General features: G+C 44.0%; 1 protein-coding gene across 3 annotated transcripts in view; it reads right to left on the bottom strand.

The window, feature by feature from the left end:
• DHRS12 (dehydrogenase/reductase 12) overlaps positions 1-10,325 on the bottom strand; it is a 41,222-nt gene extending 30,897 nt beyond the window's left edge. For all 3 annotated transcript variants that reach the window (XM_066313239.1, XM_066313237.1, XM_066313238.1), the window contains exons 1-4: positions 10,247-10,325; positions 9,474-9,607; positions 6,848-6,930; positions 262-354 (exon numbers count right to left, since the gene is read on the bottom strand). In XM_066313239.1, coding sequence (XP_066169336.1) covers positions 262-354; positions 6,848-6,930; positions 9,474-9,607; positions 10,247-10,302 — 366 coding nt within the window. In that variant the 5' untranslated portion in view covers positions 10,303-10,325. The remainder of the gene's footprint in view (positions 1-261; positions 355-6,847; positions 6,931-9,473; positions 9,608-10,246) is intronic.
• Positions 10,326-19,392: the final 9,067 nt, after the last annotated feature.

Below are 19,392 nucleotides of genomic sequence, written 5' to 3'. Positions count from 1 at the left end.
TATTAGCAATGAAAGTGAAAATATATGGTGTCTCCAAAGATGCAGCTATAAAATTACTGCTTTTCTCTTTATTTGTAGCACGTGTGTTAACTGAGAAGGGACAAGAACAAGCAAACCATGGAGACTCCTGGGAAAAAAAATTTAGAAAAAATTAAGGAGAGAACTGTGGGCTAAACTGTCAAATCTACATGACCTGTCAGACAAATACATAGGTTACACACTCCCAAAACAGACACACATGATCAAAGTACACAAACTTACCAACACATTTAATTTATGCTCATTTTGGAATTTTTCAGCAAACTTCCATATTTCCTTGGGATTAGATATATCCACAATATGCAAGAAGATATTCTGAAGGAAAAGAAACTAAGTCACAATCAACAGGGAAAGTGAAGATAAACCCTTTTTAGCCTGACTAGGTGGAAAGGTATTTAAGTAGTATGAAAAAAATATTGTCTCCAGAACACAATTAATACATGCAAACCTGCAAAATTTAACTCTAGTCCTTAAGATATGTTTAGTCATTGAGTCAGCTGCTTCTGAGACACAGATTTTTAATGCCAAAGTTATTAAGAGAGAGTCCTATTTAGATAAATATACATGACAGACAGTCAGGCATAGCAGAGAACTAGAAAAATATTGCAAAGCTTGCAAAATTTCAGTTTAAACAATTTAGCAGCTTTCTCTTTGGCTGAACTTTCCAAGGAAATGTTCAAGGTCACTTGGACTATTAGAGAATAGTCTAGGTTGGAAGAGACCTCTGGAGGCTACTTGGCAAACATGGAGATTCACCAGCCTGTCTGAGCCCCCTGCTCTGAGCCTCCAGCATTTGATCACCCTCATGGTGAAACCATTTTCCCTACTGTCTACTCAGAATTTTGTCCCTGTTCCAATCTGTGCCAGCTGCCTCTTGTCTTCCCACTGCAGACCTACAAGCATGGTAGTGCCTTCCCTACACACTCGATCACATGGCTGTAGAATACAGCAAGACCCATCTCAGCCTTCTCAACACTGAGCAAAATCAGTCTTCTCAGGGTCACTTCGTACATCACACATCCCATCCCCCTAGTCACCCTCTGCTGGACTGACTCCTGGACACTGATGACTTCCTCATCCTGGGGAGTCCAAAGCCAGGCACAGGACTCCTGCTGAGGTTTCACAAAGGCTTAATAGAGAGGAAGATGCACTTCACTCAGCCCGCTGGCTAGACTTATGTTCATACAGCTTGGGGTATGGTTGGCCTCCCTTGCCCCAGGACACTGCCCACAGAGTGACAACTCATCACTCCCAGGTCCCTTTCTGCCATCTGTTTTCCAGCCAGCTAGACAAAGGCTGCACTTCATTCTGTCACCTGTGCTCTTAAAGATATCATCAGGTTTTGCCCCTGTAGTGACTCATGGGGGACGCCAGTAAAAACCACTAACAGAGCAGCTCTGTACTGTTAATTGTTACTTTTGAAGCCACATGTTCTGGACAGTTTTCCACCCACCTTTTCATTTACCAGCTCATACCACATCTCTCCAAACTGGCTACAAGGATATCATGGCAAACCATTTAAAAGGCCTTGTCAAAGTTAAGGAGATCACTGCTCTCCGCTTGTCCACAGGCAGAGTCATCTCACCAAAGGGATCAGGGAGAGAATCAGAAGGGGAACAGACAGAGAACTTGTGGGTTGAGATAAAGACAGATTATTAGGGAAAGCAAAAGCCACACACAAAAGCAAAAAATCCCAAGCCTATGAGCATACCACCCTGAGAACACCCAATCTTGTCTGATCTCAGAAACTAATCGGGGTTGGGCCTGGTTAGTACTTGGATGGGAAACTGCCTGGGAATACCAGGTGCTGTTTTACAAGGAATTAACTGACTGCCTTCCATGGGCAGGCATTCAGCCATCTCCAGGAGAGCAAGGCTCCATCACACATAACAATTACTCGGGAAGCCACCACCCCAAACATCTCCCCATTCCTTTTTCTTTCCCCCAGCTTCATATACGGAGCAGGATGATGTCATATCGCCTGAAATACTCCTTTGGTCAGTTAGTCAACCAGTCCTGGCTGTGTCTCCTCACAACCTCCCATGCAATCTCAACCTGTTCTCCAATGAGGCAGTACAAAAAGTAGAAAAGGTCCTGGCTCTACGTAAGCCCTGTTCAGCAATTGCAAAAGCATTTCTGCGTTATCAATCCTGTGTTCAATGTAAATCCAAAACACAGACCCAAACCAGCCACTGTGAAGAAAATTAACCCTACTGCAGCCAAACCCAGTACAACAGGCAGGGGTATACATCCACTCCAGCACTCTAGTCATGCCAACTATTTCTGTCTAATCCCAGTGAGACCACAGCTCTGCAGTCTTGCATGGATTCCTATTTCCTATGCTATGTGTACTCATGAACAGGCATCTGAAATAGGATCCCAGACATGCTGCTTTCTCATGAAAACTGTGAGAGCTTCCTCCATTCTGCTGTCCCCTGGACACATACTCACTGTTCCCATGACTCCACTACTCTTCTGGGTTTGGTCACTACAAACCAATTAATCCACTTTAAAGCCTCCTCACCAAGCTTAGCAAACCCGTTGGCAAAGACACTCTTCCTCCAATTCGTCACTGCTGCTCAGCAAAGCCCATTTAACAGAGAAGGTCCAAGAAGCCATAAAGGCTAAGGCCAACGTGACACCAGCTGAACATATAGGGATTGACCTGCAGGGCATATATGCTCCTACCCAAGCCCTTTCCCTTTCACTGTATGGATTTTGGAGACCACTACTAGGGCTTCCATGCCCTTGACTCTCTGGAAAAACTCTTGATGAACTCCAGGTCCCGCACAATGTCATGGGTACCCATGTGGCTGGGCAACAAGAGGCATTAGGCCAAGGTCCAGATCAGCCTCAGCACACTCTCTGCAATACTTACATCTGAGTCCTCAGCAAGTGACAAACCTCTCAAGTCATCAATCCAAGACTGCAGACTGCTGCCTGCATCCCCCACAGGAAGGAGCCTTCAGACATCATCACCCACGACTTCCTCCCACTGTCAACAACTGTTCAGGATCATCTGTCTCCAACACCTCCCCTGACAGAGCCTGCTCTTCCTCATCTGTTACCATGGCACTATACCTATCCTATAAATGCACATCTGCAGGCAGAGAAGGAGCTGCCTTCTGTTGCCAGCATTCACAAGCTTCCCTTTCTTTCCATCTTAGAAGTCTCTATACACCACTTACTCAAATGTAGCTTCCAGCCGTCCCTCCTTCCATGCAGTGTGCTCTTCTACTCTCTATAGAGACCCTGTCAATCTCCTGTTTCTATTGCCTGTGGTTCTGCAGCCTGCTTATCTCCTGCTGTTTTATCACCTGGCAGCTCAGCACCCTGAGGACAGCAAAACCCAACAGATGAAGCCAGCATCATGTGCTGCCCCAGGCTCAGGGAAAAGTACCAGTACACTCCCTGCAACCCAACATCTGCCACATTATCCCTTTGGAGCTCTGTCTGGGCTAGTGCCTCATGTGCCAGGCACAGGAGCTCCAGCCAGGGTGCTAAAGCATGCTTTAAGGAGTATCACTGCACCCACTCCAGCTGTCTCAGCGTGCTGGGTGCCTTCTGCATCCCCTTGCATGGGGGATAACTGCTGCATTAACTGCTAAACCCTCATCAGTCACTCCATGTCACAACACCGTTGCAAGGTTTTGCAATACTATGGCCAGCACTGTGGACACAATAAAAAGAGGGGGGAAAAAAGTTCGACATAGAGCAAAATTATCATTTTCTAAACCACTAAAGCTAGAAGTAATTCCTCCCTCCTAAACATCAAAAACCTTTTGCTGTTTGCTACAGACAATTCTTTTGCTTTCTGCAGATTTGCATTCTCCATAGTACAAGCACAGTGGCATCTCCCAGCATACAAAGGCACATCAACTCCTACTCTTCTCCTAGATAGCACTTCATCTCAAAGACACACCACAGATAGTCTTATGACGTATGGCAGAAAAAGATTTTAAAATAATTATGCAGAGGATGTGTTCTCCTGCAAAACAACAAATAATCATTAAAGGGCCTCCTCTCCTTCCAAGCTGTTTCTTTAAATACTCATTATACAAGCAAATGAGAAAAGTGAAAAAGCTGACAAAATGATATGGCATTATTCCCTGCCTGCAATTCTGCCTCCCTGAAGATAAAAAGCACATGACTTTCTCTCTAGCCATTTGATTTCAGCTCCTTAGCTGAGTTTGGATCAGAATCTTCTCATTGTAATAATGTGCTCTAGGATGACCCTGCTTGATCAAGGAAACTGGACCAGATGACCACTGTGATCCCTTCCAACCATATCCATTTTGTGAATAATTTCTGACCAAAAACTTTACACTGCTCTGCTGGTTCAAGCTGGATACCTCTTTAAAACTTTCTACTTTTAAAACTAATACCATTACCTACTGGTACAGAAGAGGTAAAGTCTTTTGGGCAAATGTTCAGTATTACAAGGAATTTCAGAAACTGAAAAAGATCTAAATCAACACTTATCTGCTGAAGACTGTCACAATGACTCAGGAAAGGGATGCTCAGGCCTGTTCCCTATAAAAGTCCTCAATGATAGCAAAGCCATTTTCAAAGTAAATCTAATCTCCATGACTCGATCTATTTTAACAGATTAGAACTTTCCAGTTCCCAGATCTAGGGGCAGGTGACCGCCAAGTAACTCTATTTCAGCACTGCACTCCAGCATGTACTGTGGAAGATGGAAAAAGTCTTCAGTGTATACTGTAACAGGATCTCCATCCAAATTATCAGGAAGAGCAAGTTGAGTCTGGATACAGCTTGTCAAGTTGCAGATAAAGCATTTTATTATCTCTCTGGATTGCTTCTGAATGAGCACTTATAAAGAAGGATGTTCTTGTGGGCTCCTTATTAAAGTGCTCTTCCCAGTGCAGTCACGTGTCCCACAGGGGCTCTTGTACAGCTCATCCAACACTTCACTGTGAGCTGCTCTTTGCCCAAGTGCCCTGTCCCCAGGGTCACAAACAAGTCCTGCAGTGCCCTCACACTCTCTCATGACTATGGAAATTACAGGTCTGCAGCCTACCAAAAAAGTGGAAATGCAGTAATTATGCTACCTTTAGAGGAAGAATATTATTTGCCTCAAGGGTTTTTGGTTTTTTTTTTGGTTTGGTTTTTCGTTTGTTTGGGGGTTTTGTTTGTTTGTTTGTTTTTAAACCAGGTGACAGAAAATAGAACATGAAGGAACCTTCAGAGGTCAAACTCACCTCTCTTCCTAGGCAGCCTGACTGCAGTTGGAGAAGGAGGTAACACAGTTAATCACCAGCCTTACTACAGCCATGGGATTATATAGCTATAGACAGCTGGAAAGTATTTATTTCTACATCAGGACTGATCTAATTCACCTCCATTAAAGAACTGAAGAGTAATGCTGGTTGTGTCACACTAGGGAGCTTAAATCAAAGAGCAGAAATTTAGTCAATATGACATCTCTAACCATAAAAAAGTCTTCAGAATTTTTGATCCACATTAAAAACTATTACTGGAATCAAAATACTGTGTACAAGAGACAAGTCATTACTTAAAATGAAGTCAAGTCTCCATCCAAGTGCTGTGTGTTAACCCTGGTAGGTAGTCCAGCCCCATACATCCCTATTTACTCACACATTCCACTCCCAGTGGGAATGGGGAAATAATCACAAGGACAAAACAGGCAAAACTTGCTGGCTGAGATAAAGGCATTAACAAGTGAAGCAGAAACTGAGTGTGCAAACAAAGTAAAATAAGGAATTAATTCACTATTTCCCACTATTGTCAGGCAGGCATCTAGCAATTCCCAGGAAAGCAGAACTTCATCCCATGCAACAGTGATTTGAAAAGCCAAACAACTGTATCCGTGAATGCCCGCTTTTACTCCTCCTTCCTCCCAGCTTCTACTGCTGAGCAAGATGTCACATGGTGTAAGGTGTCCCTCTGGCCAGCTGAGCTGTCCCAGTGTGACCTCTCCCATCATCTTGTACACCCCAGCCTGCTCACTTGGTGGGGCAGTGTGAGAATGAGAACAGGCTTTGATGCTGTATGAGCACTGTTCAGCAATAACTAAAACATGGGTTGTCAACACTGGTTTGGTCACAAATCCAAAGCATAGCTCCACTGGAACTGCTAGAAAGGAAATTAACTCCATCCCAGACAAAACCAGGGCACCAAGACAGAAAGATAACGACTAGTGAACTTCTCTGTAAGCACACCCTCCTGAACAACTAAGAAAAGCAACAGTGACAAGATACAGGGGTGTACTGTAGAGTGGTCCATACAGAAACAAAAAGAATGTGCAACAGAGGGTAGGAAAAGGCATTACAAGGAAAGGAGATGAAAAGGCATGCAGAGCACAGGATTAGGACCACACACAGGACTTCTCAGAGCAGCCAACCTTAGCAAATCAAGAGTGTGTTATTCAGACACATAAAACCTTCAGCTCCAACGCTACAGACTCATAAATGTTGTTGCAAGAGTGTTGCAATGCATTGACTTTTAAAAGCCTCAACCATGTAGTTAGGAATAGTAAGTAGGACATCAAAAAACAAATCAACAACAAACATTACACAAAACAGCATGCTGCTGCTGATGTTACTAATCACAGAACACATCACCTAATGAAGTTAGGTGATTCAAATGGTATGAAGTTAATCACCTCTCATCATTTGAATTATAAACTGCTGGATGTTTCCATGTCTGTATGAAAATACTATTAAAAGCACAACAGCAAGACGTTGGAACAGTATTTCAAGGCCTCTGGGCTCTTTACTATTAACAACCTTTCTAAAAGTAAACAAAAGACAAAAAAAACCCTCACCTGATTGCCCGTTTCTGTCACTATTTCCTCTTTGGCAACTTCAGCCCGGTCCTTATTTCGGCAAACCAGATGAACCGTGCCACCTGGTGGATTGCGAGGAGAAAAGCATTTGATGATTAATTACTAGCTGCATTTTGGGGAGACATCAGCATTTTAATTAGGTAAGATACTGGATATAAAAAAAAAGCCGGAATATTTCTGCTTGGCTCTGGTTCCTTTGAAAGCAGGCAGGATCATCACACAAGGCTACATGTATGGAAAAAGCCACTGCACTCTAAGTACTGTGCTCAAACCATTTCTGTCAAGTCTGTACATCATGTTTAGTGGGTGAAATACCAGAGCTAAATGGGAAATTGAAGCCAAGGCATCTGTATCATAGATATATTTTTTAATATATGCCTTAGGAAGTTCAGTAAAGTTTGAACAACACAAGTGACTAGAATTGCTCGGTGAAAGGGAAATAAAAGTTTCTGGTATTCAAATATCAGTATTCTCAGCAGTGGGAGATATGTCAAGGACCATGGCCTCAACTGCAGCTTGGGAGGCTCAGGTCATCTGAATTATTTTTCATCAGAAAAATAATTTTCAGTAGTTTTCTTCTCAATAGACCAGGCTTTCTCAAGATGATGCACGATTTGCATCCTTGTGGGTATCAAGCAGCAAGAGACAGCAATGACTGGTTTGATCTACTGTTGCCAACAGTCCACTGTGCCAATCGAGTGAGATGCTGGACAAGGTGACCTCTAGAGGTCTTTTCTAACCAACTTTTCCATTGAAGGAATCCCCAAGGAAGGCAATGCTCTTCTCAGAGACCTGGACACTTAACACAATCTCATCACTTAGCCATATAAAAGAAACCTTCAAACACAAGACTAAAGTACAGCTAAGCAATTTTGTTTGTTTGTTTCATACTTTCTGATTGTTCCAAGTTGCGTTAATTTCAGTCACAGGAATACCTATAGTCTTTACTTTTGCCTGGTTGTAAAGGTGTTTCAGAGAGTGCTAGCAGTCTACCTCTAGAAAGTTCAAGCAATTAATCCCTAATGGAAACATAATTAATCCACAACAGAAACAACAACTGTGTCAGGTCACACTATTAGTGCCCAGAACCCAAATGCAAAACACCAAGTCCACCTCGGGATGATACAGTGACACACTGCACAGCCCAGTGTGGGGTCTGATATGAAACCTTCCTACAGGAGAGGTTTTTCCACTGAGCACCAGGACAGGGGGGAAGTTAAGGTGCGCTCAATACACCAAGAAAGGAATTCAAATGTGTTTTCTTTCATAAAGATTCAAACCATTTGAACTTAACACATAGGAATAGTCAGCGTAGTTGGGAGAAGACTGAATCAAGCTGGAAGTGCAGTTCCCAAGACACACAGGAAAGCCCAAATCCAAATATCTATAAGACACTAATTCAGAGAAAAGCTGAACTCAGACTACAGAAATTGTCACAAGATCATCATTAGTTAGAAATATCTGAGTGCTTGAAGGCAAAGCCAACACAGCTTGATTATTCTTCAGTTGAGTCAAAATTCCTTATTTTCTTGTCATACTTGAAGAGATTCAACTAGAAGCCTGAGCCCAACAGCTACCACTGAGTTTCAAAGTGAGATATTCAAGGATGGGACCAGGAAGTCATTTTAACTTCATATGAATAGCAATGCCCATACAACATATCAGACATGCAGTCTGACCCCAAGGTTGTTCTGCTAAACATGGTGACCAAATCCCATACAGATCCAGCCAGCTTTCCAGCTTGCAAAACCTGGTAGAAATATGCATTTGTGAGCAAAACAGTCACCTGACAAAGCAATACTTACATAAAGTGATCATGTACAATAGCAGTAGTGGGAACCTGAAATCAGTCATATACTGGCACTGATGTAGATCTTTAACCCAAAGACTCTTTGATGCTAACAGTTTTGAATTAGTTTCATTTAACTGAGTTGCCACTTTCCTTCAAAAGACAGTTACAAAACCTAAGCACACAAAAGAGAGAAAAAAGCCACAGGCTCCTCCCTTTCACTCCACGTGCCAGAACTCCTGTTACTCTTGCACAACAGGAATTATTTTGTCAGCTCTGTAAGGGATTAGGTTTATCCTTCAGCAGCAGCTAGGGCCAGTTCATACCAAGTCCTTGAGTACAGAGAACATAAAAAAATAATACGTGTAATCAGTCAAAGGGCACAAACTCCAGGGTATTATCATAAGATTAAGAACAGCCACACTGGCTTTTTTTATGCTTTCCCATCTCATTTTTGTAATGACAATTGTTTTCTTTCGTCATATGATACATCTGCAGATTCCTCAGTTCAAATTCAGCCAGGCTACTACTTGTATCGAATTAGCCTCAAACAGATACTGATCCATCACTAATATCCTTAGATGCCACTATAACATGGAGAGTTTTGGTAAACACACACTCGAAAAACAATTTGCAGATCCTGTCTGCTAATTTGGTTTCCTTATCCCAGTTTTCATGGCACTGATTGTGCTGAAACCTCTAACCCACACAAAGCGCCCAGGGATTTGTGTTTGTGTGTAAGTGCTGGAAGGCCAAACCCGCTTCCTTCCACCTTCTCTGTAAGCCTCCTGGGAGCCCCATGGCAGCCCTGCTCACCTCTCCTCGCTATCTCCTTGGCCGTGGCCTTGCCAATGCCACTGTTTGCACCAGTGACCAGGAAGGATCTTCCAGTCACATCCACCTCCACATCAGCTGGGTTGAAGTGCTTGGAAGCAGACTCGTAACCACCTCTGAACAAATGAAGAGACACCTGTGAGAAACTAGAAGAGAGCTCTTCCAAAATAAACACACGTGTGGGTTGAAAAGCATTTTCCCTTCATAGCTCAGCATCCAGTAATTGCCCTGTTTACTCTCTGTACCCACGGGACAGGCCATGAATCTCAGTGACAATGCAATCAGCAATGTATCATAGAATCATCAAGGTTGGAAAGAAGTCTTTAAGATCATCGAGTCAAACCATCAACCCAGCATCATCACCACCACCACCACGTTCACCCAAGTCCTCAAGTGCCGTATCCAGGTGGTTTTTTCACCACTTCCAGGAATGTTGTCTGTGTCACTTCCCTGTGCACCGTGGTCCGGCGCTTGGCAATGAAAGCGACAACTCGCGGCGGCGTTCGGCGGCCCCGACCCCCCAGCCCTGACTCCGACCCTCGGGGGCGGCCCTCGGCGAGCGGGGCTGGAACCGGCCCGCCCGGCCGGGGGCGGGCAGCCATCCGTACAATACCGAACAAACACGGCCTCGCTCCGGGGAAGCGCCCGCGGACAGACAGACAGACAGACAGGAGCGGACAGACAGGAGCGCCCCAGCCCGGGCGCTGCGCCCGCCCCACGCCGCCTCCCAGGCCCCGGGCGGCCGCCGCCCGTACCTCGTGTACTCCCGCAGCCCCTTGACGAACCACACGGTGTTGCGGTACCAGGACATGGCGCGGCTGCCGCCGCCACCCCCGCGGCCCTGCCGGCCCCGCCTCTGCCCTTACATAAGGCGCACGGCCGGCCCTGCTGCCTTGGGTAAGGCCTGAGGGCCGGCCCGGCTCGGCTCGGCCCGGCCCGGCTCGGCCCGGCTCGGCTCGGCCCGGCCCGGCCCGGCTCGGCTCGGCCCGGCCCGGCTCGGCTCGGCCCGGCTCGGCTCGGCTCGGCCCGGCCCGGCTCGGCTCCGCTCGGCCCGGCTCGGCTCGGCTCGGCTCGGCTCGGCTCGGCCCGGCTCGGCCCGGCCCGGCCCGGCTCGGCTCGGCTCGGCTCGGCCCGGCCCGGCCCGGCCCGGCTCGGCTCGGCTCGGCCCGGCCCGGCCCGGCTCGGCTCGGCTCGGCCCGGCCCGGCCCGGCCCGGCTCGGCCCGGCTCGGCTCGGCCCGGCCCGGCCCGGCTCGGCTCGGCTCGGCCCGGCTCGGCTCGGCCCGGCCCGGCCCGGCCCGGCTCGGCTCGGCTCGGCTCGGCTCGGCCCGGCTCGGCTCCGCTCGGCTCGGCTCCGCTCGGCCCGGCTCGGCTGCAGGGAGGGTACGAGGCAGTCAGTGTGGCAATGCGGGTAGCGGCCCGCCTGCCTCCCTTAGCTGCAGTTCGTGGGCTGATTCTTCTCATCCTTTCTGTTTTCTCCCCTTCTCCGTTCGCCACGAAAGACACCTGTAGCCAGCCCCTGCCTTGCTGCAGGCGGCTGCGCCTGGCGAAGGTGGTGGCGGATGAAGGATGGAGAATTTCCCAAAGCTCCAGCTTGGGGCGGATGCTGTTGCCAGCTAAGCCGGGACTGCAGACAGGGTGTTGTGTTTTGGGGAGCAGTGATACAGGACCTAGGCCTGCATCCTCTGCCCTGGAAAGCTGTCAAAGGGATGCTTCCAGAGAAACATGAAAAATTACGTTTGCCACATGAAGTAGCATTTTACATAACAAATCTATTAAATAACTACTGATGGAGTGAAATATTCCAGTAAGGAAAGGATACACGAGTGGCTTTTGTAGTAAGGGGAGTGAAATTCAAAATGTTTTCAGTTTCAGCTCTTCAGATCTATGAAGCCCAAGAGAAGCACTTGGAGTTGCACATCTGGACAACCCATGCTAGCAATAGGGAAATTGCCATTATAGGTATAATTATACTTTTAATTACACAAAAGGTCTATGTGCTTAGAAAGTTCAGTGTGCAAGTTGGATAAATTAATGTATTTTATGAGGTTTGCAGGGTCACATGCAAAGAAGCTCCTTTGGGACCCCTAAGTTTTCAAGAGATTAAGTTACCTGATTTCAAGAGCACAGATAGTGGAGAAATGGGAATATTCTCTTTTTTTTTTTTTTTTTTTTTTTCTGTATTATAGCCTGATACTTCTTTTTCTAAATCTCTAGATGTCTTTGCTCTGGCAAAGGCCTTGTATTAAAGTCTTCCACTTTCTCAGCACGATGTGTGAATATTAGGCTCACACAAAAGGCACTTCCCACCATGAAGTTACAGCTTTTGAACTCAGCCCTGTCTGCTTGTACAGCATTGCATGTGAAGTAACAGTTCCTAGGAGGGCAAATAGACACATTTTCACAGTGATATTTTCTTCCATGCAGAGGCCATCCAGCTACATGTTGTACCTTTTCATGACATCTAAAAATGCTTGTTCTTAAAACAATTGAAGACTATTAAAAAATGTAAATGCAGTAGGACAGAATGTGCTTTATTCCCTTGTCATTTCTGTGTTTACCCTATTTATTTCTTAAGAATTGGGATTATGGCTTAGTACAAGCAAAATGGGATGATGGCTCTGATGCGTTTTGTTTGTAGTTACAGCCTGTGTTCTCATAAATTGGGAAGTTGATCCCTGCAGTCTGCCAACCTCTGGAAGTAAATGGGGTGCATGCAGATACACAAAATTCCTCACAGGCTGAACCATTTGGATGAGCATAATGCTGGATGGTGCAGCCCTAAGGTGCAAACCACTGTGAGTGTGTGTGGAAGAAGCTGTCCATGAGTCAGACCCAAAAAGTGATTATGGCAGGCAGAGAATGAGAGCAGCTCATAATATTTTGGGAGTTGAACAGTAATGGGCAATTACAGCATATTACTCATACAGAGATTACAGAAGATGTTTGAATGTAATGTTGGCTACCAGTGTCATCCTGATACATACACAATTTTCTCAGAGAATATTGTATAAATACTGCAGTGCCCCTACCGTGATGTTAGCTGTGCCCTTCTAACGAATGACATTTTAAGGGGATTTTGTAAATGCCCCAGAATGATGCCCTTGGCAGAGTGCACCAATCCCTGAGCACATTCAGCTGCAAGATTTCTGCTTAGATACACTTGCTTTTTCTGTATGGAGGGGCTAAGCTTGCACCCAGAAATGAACTGTCACTGCACTCTGTCTGAGCAGCTTCATAGAATCAATCCTTAAGGCTGGGAAAGACCTCCAAGATCACCAAGTCCAACCTTCACATCAAAGGCGAGCTATTGCATGTTGTCCCAGCACCACCTAGATGTTTCTGTTGCCTCATTTCATCCCCTGTGGTGTTGTGCTTCTGTACTGTTGTTCCAGAGGCAGGAGGCTGTAGAGGTTGTGTAAGTGCTCTCTGCTAACCCAGGCAGCACAGTGATGAAGGGTTGTGCAGGAGAAAAGCAAGAGGTACTTTTGCCAAGGGCTGGGTGCTGCTAATGAAGGGCCTGCACCTCAGTATTCTCACAGGCAAATTTTCTGCCCACTTCAAAGGTTTTGACCCCATATCTTGCCTTCAATACTGAATTCTAGGTTGATACATATTGTTTGCTGAATTAGAACCTATTCTGGAGCTTTGGAAATTTGAGAAGTTACAGCTTCTGGTTTCTTTCTTGGCTGCTAGTCATTTAGCCATTAGCTCCAACAGGACACTGCTCTGAACAAGAGGGATTTTTTTAGACAAAGAATTCTTCTCATGGATTGGCATCCTACATCTCAGATCCCTATTACAGCCAGAAACTGGTATATTTGTGTCATATATAGCTGAAAGTGGGAGAGCCAGAGTCTTTTGAGCTCCTAATATTTCCCTCATCTGAGGGTAGAACAAAATGGCTTCACCCAGGCTAATAAACACAATTCAGTGTTTATCCCTGATAAAGCATATCCAATTCTTACCCTGTATCTATGCTATCAAATACTCCATTGCATATTCCCAGGCCTTGATCCTCTTATTGCCCATAGGCAAATGATTGTTGATGCCCAGGTCACAGTAAGTATTAAGCAGATACTTCTGTCCAAAACAAGCTCAAATATCATCAGGGGAATAGTTTGCTCGAAGGGTAGTTTGTTCCCAAACACTGCAGATGAGGGTACACCAGGGTTAGCACTGCACAGTTTGGCTTGGCACTGGTGGTCCTGCATTCTGCTGTGTGCATTTACCGGTGTACAAATAGCCCCCAAGCCTGTTACTTCCATGACTGCAGGTAATCCTCCAAGCACATAAAAATTCTGGAGTGTTGTGTCTGTGAGCCTCCAGACATGAGGATTTTTCATGGAGTAATGAGTTGAGAATTACAATCTTCTTAAAACACAAGAGCTGGTGAAAAATGCCTCTCTGGCACTCAGCTGGACTAACATGAAAAACACACCTTAGACTTGATCTGTCTTTATACCTGTCAAATAGCAAGGAGTTTTAAGCAAAGTTTTAATTACTTCCAGCACAAAGGAAAAGTTGAAAATGCTGGTTGCTGTTAAGGGCTGTGCATTTCAGTGTGTTTCATATTTTCTTCCCAGGGGACAGATCTAAAAGTAGAGTACTCAAGAGCTGAAAAGCAATTATATATTATACAAGATGTTTAAAACAGCTTCAAGGCCGTTTTGCCAATCTCTTTTATTATCCTTTTTTAACCCTTTTTTTTTTTTGGTGAGAGGCTAAAATTTTGGTCTTGGGGACAACTGGTTCCTTTGCTTGCTTACTTCCTTCCAGAGATCTGGCAGGCTGTTGTGCATTCTCTCCTTTCCTTGCAGTTACTAATTTTCTAATTAAGTCTCTGTGCCTGTCCCCATTAAATCAATCAGAACTGATTCAGTCGCCACTGATTGCAGTGGGAACAGGCACAGGCTTTAAGGGCCGGGTTTGCAGGAAAGCTCAGCATCTATAATTGGGGCCAGGTTTCCAAAGGAAGCAGCAACTGTGTGCAAACCACTGCTGTGGGAACTGCTCCCAACCTTGTTTTTACCATGCTGGCCTCAGCTCTGGATGTAGAACACTTGAAAACTCTGCTTCAGAAACTTGCACTGCCCCAGTCAGTGTAATAGCAATCAAGAGCTGTCAGCAGCCAGGGGAGAGGCAGTTGACACTTGTCCTGTTGTCTGGATGAAGCAGAGGGTTTTGTGAGTGGTTGAAGAGGAACATGACATCCCCGGGTCTCAGGGACATGTCTGAAGTGCTTGTGGTAGTAGCAGGGTGAGAGAATCAAAAGCTGCTCATCCTGAATGCAGGGAGGGGTTGACATTCTGACCTGTGTTGTATTTTTGTGAACAGTAGGGTGTTTTCTTTGTTGTGTACCCAAGTCATCACCAAGTTTGCCAGCTGCTGTCATCAGCAGTGTTGTTTCCAGTGAAGAGTTAGGCTTTCCCCAGAACAAATAGCCTTTTATTATTGAGGAACAAGTGTGACACTATGTCATCAGATCTATCGCTCATTGTTCAGGGGCTAGTGAAAGGACTCTCATGCTGTGCCTTATCAGAAGTATAGGTTTGCTTTGTCAGCTGCTGAGGGCGCTGGTCTCGGGAGCCTGCAGGGCTTCCCAAGGTTAGGCATGTCTTGGCAAAGAGAGGGGCTGCTTAGTGTCCTCCCAAAGTGGGAAGAATTTGCTGGGAGCAGCAGCTAAACCTGCTGCTAACCTAGTTGATCTCCTATATATCAAATAATTTATGCAAGCTGAGGTGTATATAATTGTTTTATAAATAGTAGGATGGCTTAGGATATTTTTAAAATAATAAATCCAAAATGTTATACTTGATATGCATCCAAGAGGATAATTTTTTTAGTCAATAAAAGATAATTTTGTGATTCCCATGACTGAAAAATTCTTTATTTGCTTCTTCAAACCTACTTGAATGCATTCATGTTGGTTGCTAGGCTGTGGCAGTAATGCAGTTATCTGCATTAACATTTTCTTCAGCTACCTGTTTTGATTCTTACTGCTCTTCTAGTTACTGTTCTTACTACCAGCTGTTGGACAGGAATGCTGGCATGCTTATTGACTCAGGTGAGTCCTGCTACACTTTTTTTTTTATTCTTCTGCAAATCTCATTGCTTATTAGCATTTTATTCCAGCCCAGTTGTTACCAAATTGCAGATTACCAAATGTTACCTAGTAGAATGTATCCTCCAAGAGGTATCCTACAAGCAGAGAAACACACACACCTGCTTACATGGTTGCTTTTTTGTTCAAATGCCAAAGGAATAGCCTGAAGTTTTGTGTCTTCAAGCAAGTTCCTATGCTGTTTTAACAAAATCTGCAGAGATATGTGAAATTTATCCGTGCAAAGTTGTGGAGCCAAACCTTCCCCTGCAAATAAGCACCAGACCTGTTTACTTAAAGTCTTATTTCACTTGGACAAGTTGGACAAGTTTTAAAAAACCCAAAAGTTCACAAAAATACTGAAGCAATTCTTCTTTTCGATACATTCTGAAAATAAATAGTATTTGTTATGAACTACTATTGTGAATTCCATGCAGAAGTAGAATAGCAATATAAAAGTAAACCGTAATAATAAAAAGTGTTGTCTGTTGCAGCTTGTGAATAAGAGTGAATAGTGGATTATTTTTCTCCACTGTTTGCATCCTGTGTAGTCATTTCATATTACACTGAAAGGCTAAATTTTTTTCAGAAGGAGTGAGAATCAAATCCATACAATGTCACTGAAAGGGACATTAAAGATCTCAAACCCTCGTGGTGTGGGCAGGGACACATTTCACTAGACCAGGTTGTGCCATGCAACTTGTCCTTAAACACTACTCTTACACTAAGGAATTTTTTCCCTATTATCTAACCCAAGCCTCTCTTTCAGTTTGAAGCCATTCCTCGTTGTCTTGTCACTACATACTCTTATAAAAAGTCTGTCTCCATCTTTTTTGTAGGCTCCCTTCCTCATGCAGGTACCTAACTCACCTGGCCATCAAGAGGACCTGGTAAAAAGAAGGCTTTCTACTGTGTTGATTTGCAGGCCCACAGTTTGCATCTCTTATATTTGAGCTGCTTACTGCAGCATGGGGAAAGGAATCATGGATTCTTCCTTTGCTTGAGTGTTACTAATCATACAGAAGAGTCAGTATGGCTGAGATTCAAATCTGTGGGCGAAATCAATCTCTGATATAACTATTCATCTCAGTGAAATTGCAGCAGGCTTGATTAAAATTATCATGACTGGTAAATGTAAAGTAGCTTAATTTTTGACTGCAGTCACATAGGCTTATGCACTTACACTCATTTTTATTCAAATGGGACATTTGGTAGAAATTCAGTGTTACAAACACATACACATGATTTCTCAGAATTTTGTACAATTTGTTCAGAAACCTTGCAATATGACATTGTTCTTTTCAGCAATTTCCTTGTACTATGCAATATCATATGGCACTTGCCAGCCTTTTTATTTTCCCTCAAGTACTGTGCTTTCTAAAAACGTTTTCTGTTTCCTCCTATGGCAAATACCTGTGGGACTTGCATCTACTCCAGCAGTGAAGAGAAAGCTGAAGAAACCTATGCAAACAAGCAACAGTTTAAAATTGCAGTCCTGATGTAACAATCCTTTCTGTGTTATATGTAGAACGTACAAGGCTCCTCACTGTGATATAAAGTCCCTATCAACTGGAATTTGGAGATTAATTATCTGAGAAAAGATTCAAGATAACTTACAGAAACTGGTCTAGTTTAAAATGTTGTACAATATATATGAGTTATCATCAGTTAAATCTTTGTAGCCCTTTACTTGTAAAGTCAAAGCGTTTAGGATCTTTTACACCAACTGTTCCTATTTCAGGATCTGGGACATTTGAAACAGCTCTTGGCATAAAGAAGCAGAAGCTATTCTAGGTTATTTTTTTCTGCACAATTTGCTTGTAGTTTTAAAGTCTGATGTCTTGGGACCTCATAAAGCTCAGAGCAAGTGCTCTGTGAGAGAAATCATGTTCTCTGACAGCACAATGTTCCGGTTTCCAGTCCTGAGAAGATGAGGTCTGTGATATGTCTGATGCTCTTCTTTTCTCTCTTCTTTGGGCCAGCAGGTAGGAGCTGTCTGTGTTCAGCATTTGGGGTGAAGGATTGCTTGTCTGTCTGCTGCTTCTAAAATAGCTGTGGAAAGCTACTCTCTAGAGCTTTGAAATCTTATGCCTATTGCTAAAGAAGGTGGAGTAGTGGGAGGACAAATATACTGTGGGCAATAAACTGTAATAAGTGTAACTTATTTCATGGCTCCTGACAGTGCACTTTTATGTATGTGTATAGAGTCAGTGTGTGCATACAGAATTGGCTTTGGGTCTTCATATTGTTAGATTTCCGTAGTACTCACTTTCTGTAGTAGCAGTGAGCAGGCTATCTAATCCATTGAAACAATGTGGGGTTTTTGGGTTGGTTTTTTTTTTTTTTCCTTTAAATACTGAAAATACATCTTTCCTTCTCAGGAGGGGAGATGATTTAACTGAAACAGAGCTGGTTTCCTACATTGTAGTCAACATTGAGTGCATAATTATTAGCTTAAGGATGTATTTTGTTCAGTTTTTCCATAGACATTTGTATTACTGTGGGAAGAAAATGAACATTTTCAATTTGTAATTTTAGTGTAGTGGCAAAATTCAAGTTAAACATTTTAAGGTGTAGACTGTATTTTCAGCCCTGTGACCTTTGGGCTGTAATGACCTAATTTCCCCACAAGCTGTTTGCTATGGAGCCACGCCTACTTCTGCAAGGATTGAGCATTTGTCTGGGACACAATTCGTTTGTGGCAGTTCAAAATGATGCTGCTTTCAAGTTAAGGTGCTGTGGCCCATGCACATGTTCATAGCTTGCCCGAAGTGAGATAAAGTATTTTCAGGTAAACTACTTTCATTTAGGTTTGAGTGCTTCATTTAGCCACTGGGGCAACTTGAGAGAAACAGTGCAGCTGCTGGTGGGTCAGAAGAGTCACTGTAACTCAGATGTGTCTAATCACACAGACCAGGTGTCCCTGCTCCAGTCCTGCAGGATGCCAGTCTGCTGAAAGTGCAGAAGGCATGCTTAGGTCCCTTTGGGCACAGAATTGATGGCTCCAACAGTTTTGGAGGTGTTGATGTTCTCACTTGTATGTGCTATAGCATATTGATGTATACAAGTAAAGGTAAATACTATCAATGCAGAATTTTTCTCTCTTGATTGTAGCAAAGTGCTTTGTTTACTTTGTATAACTTCAAAATACTTTACACATGTCTTTTGCCTCATTAATTCCACCTCTCTAATTTTGTGTTTGTACCAACCAGGTACTGAACACCAACACAGTGACTTGGCAGCACTTTCCCAAGATGTCAGTGGATGCACTGGGTTCTCATATCTGAAGAATTAATCCTCTGTGTCAGACTGTAGACAATCAGTCAGTCTTAGCCTCCTGTGAATGAGGCATAGGCCTCAGGTTTACTGTTGCGTGGCTGAGGTTTTGCAAATCCTTGCACATCTGCTGAGCTGCTGTAACCATGCTCACAAAAGCGCACAGCAACACAAGGCAATGTCACCTCACATCTCTTCTCTTCTGGGCTGAACTAAAATCTCCTCTTATTTGCTCCCATAGGAGGGCATCATCACTTGCTGTGAGGTCACTGGAATCAATTCGGACTTAAATCAGGAGTATTAGCCCTCAATTCCTGGTGATTAAGAATGATTCTAAATTTTGCAAGCACAGGGAAGTTTGTAGTGGAGCCCTGTTGGTGAAGCTAATTTCTTGTTAAATTTCTTTTATTAAATATTTACTAAATTTATTAAATTTTGTTAAATTTCTCAGCATTATCAACTAAGTATAATTCTCAACTGAGTTTTATGTCTCTTCCAAGCTTCCGGGTAAAGTTCCCATGTAA

This window comes from Sylvia atricapilla, chromosome 2 (genome assembly GCF_009819655.1).
Source record: "Sylvia atricapilla isolate bSylAtr1 chromosome 2, bSylAtr1.pri, whole genome shotgun sequence".
In the NCBI taxonomy this organism is placed as follows: domain Eukaryota; kingdom Metazoa; phylum Chordata; class Aves; order Passeriformes; family Sylviidae; genus Sylvia; species Sylvia atricapilla.
This window is presented reverse-complemented; position numbering and strand designations above follow the sequence as displayed.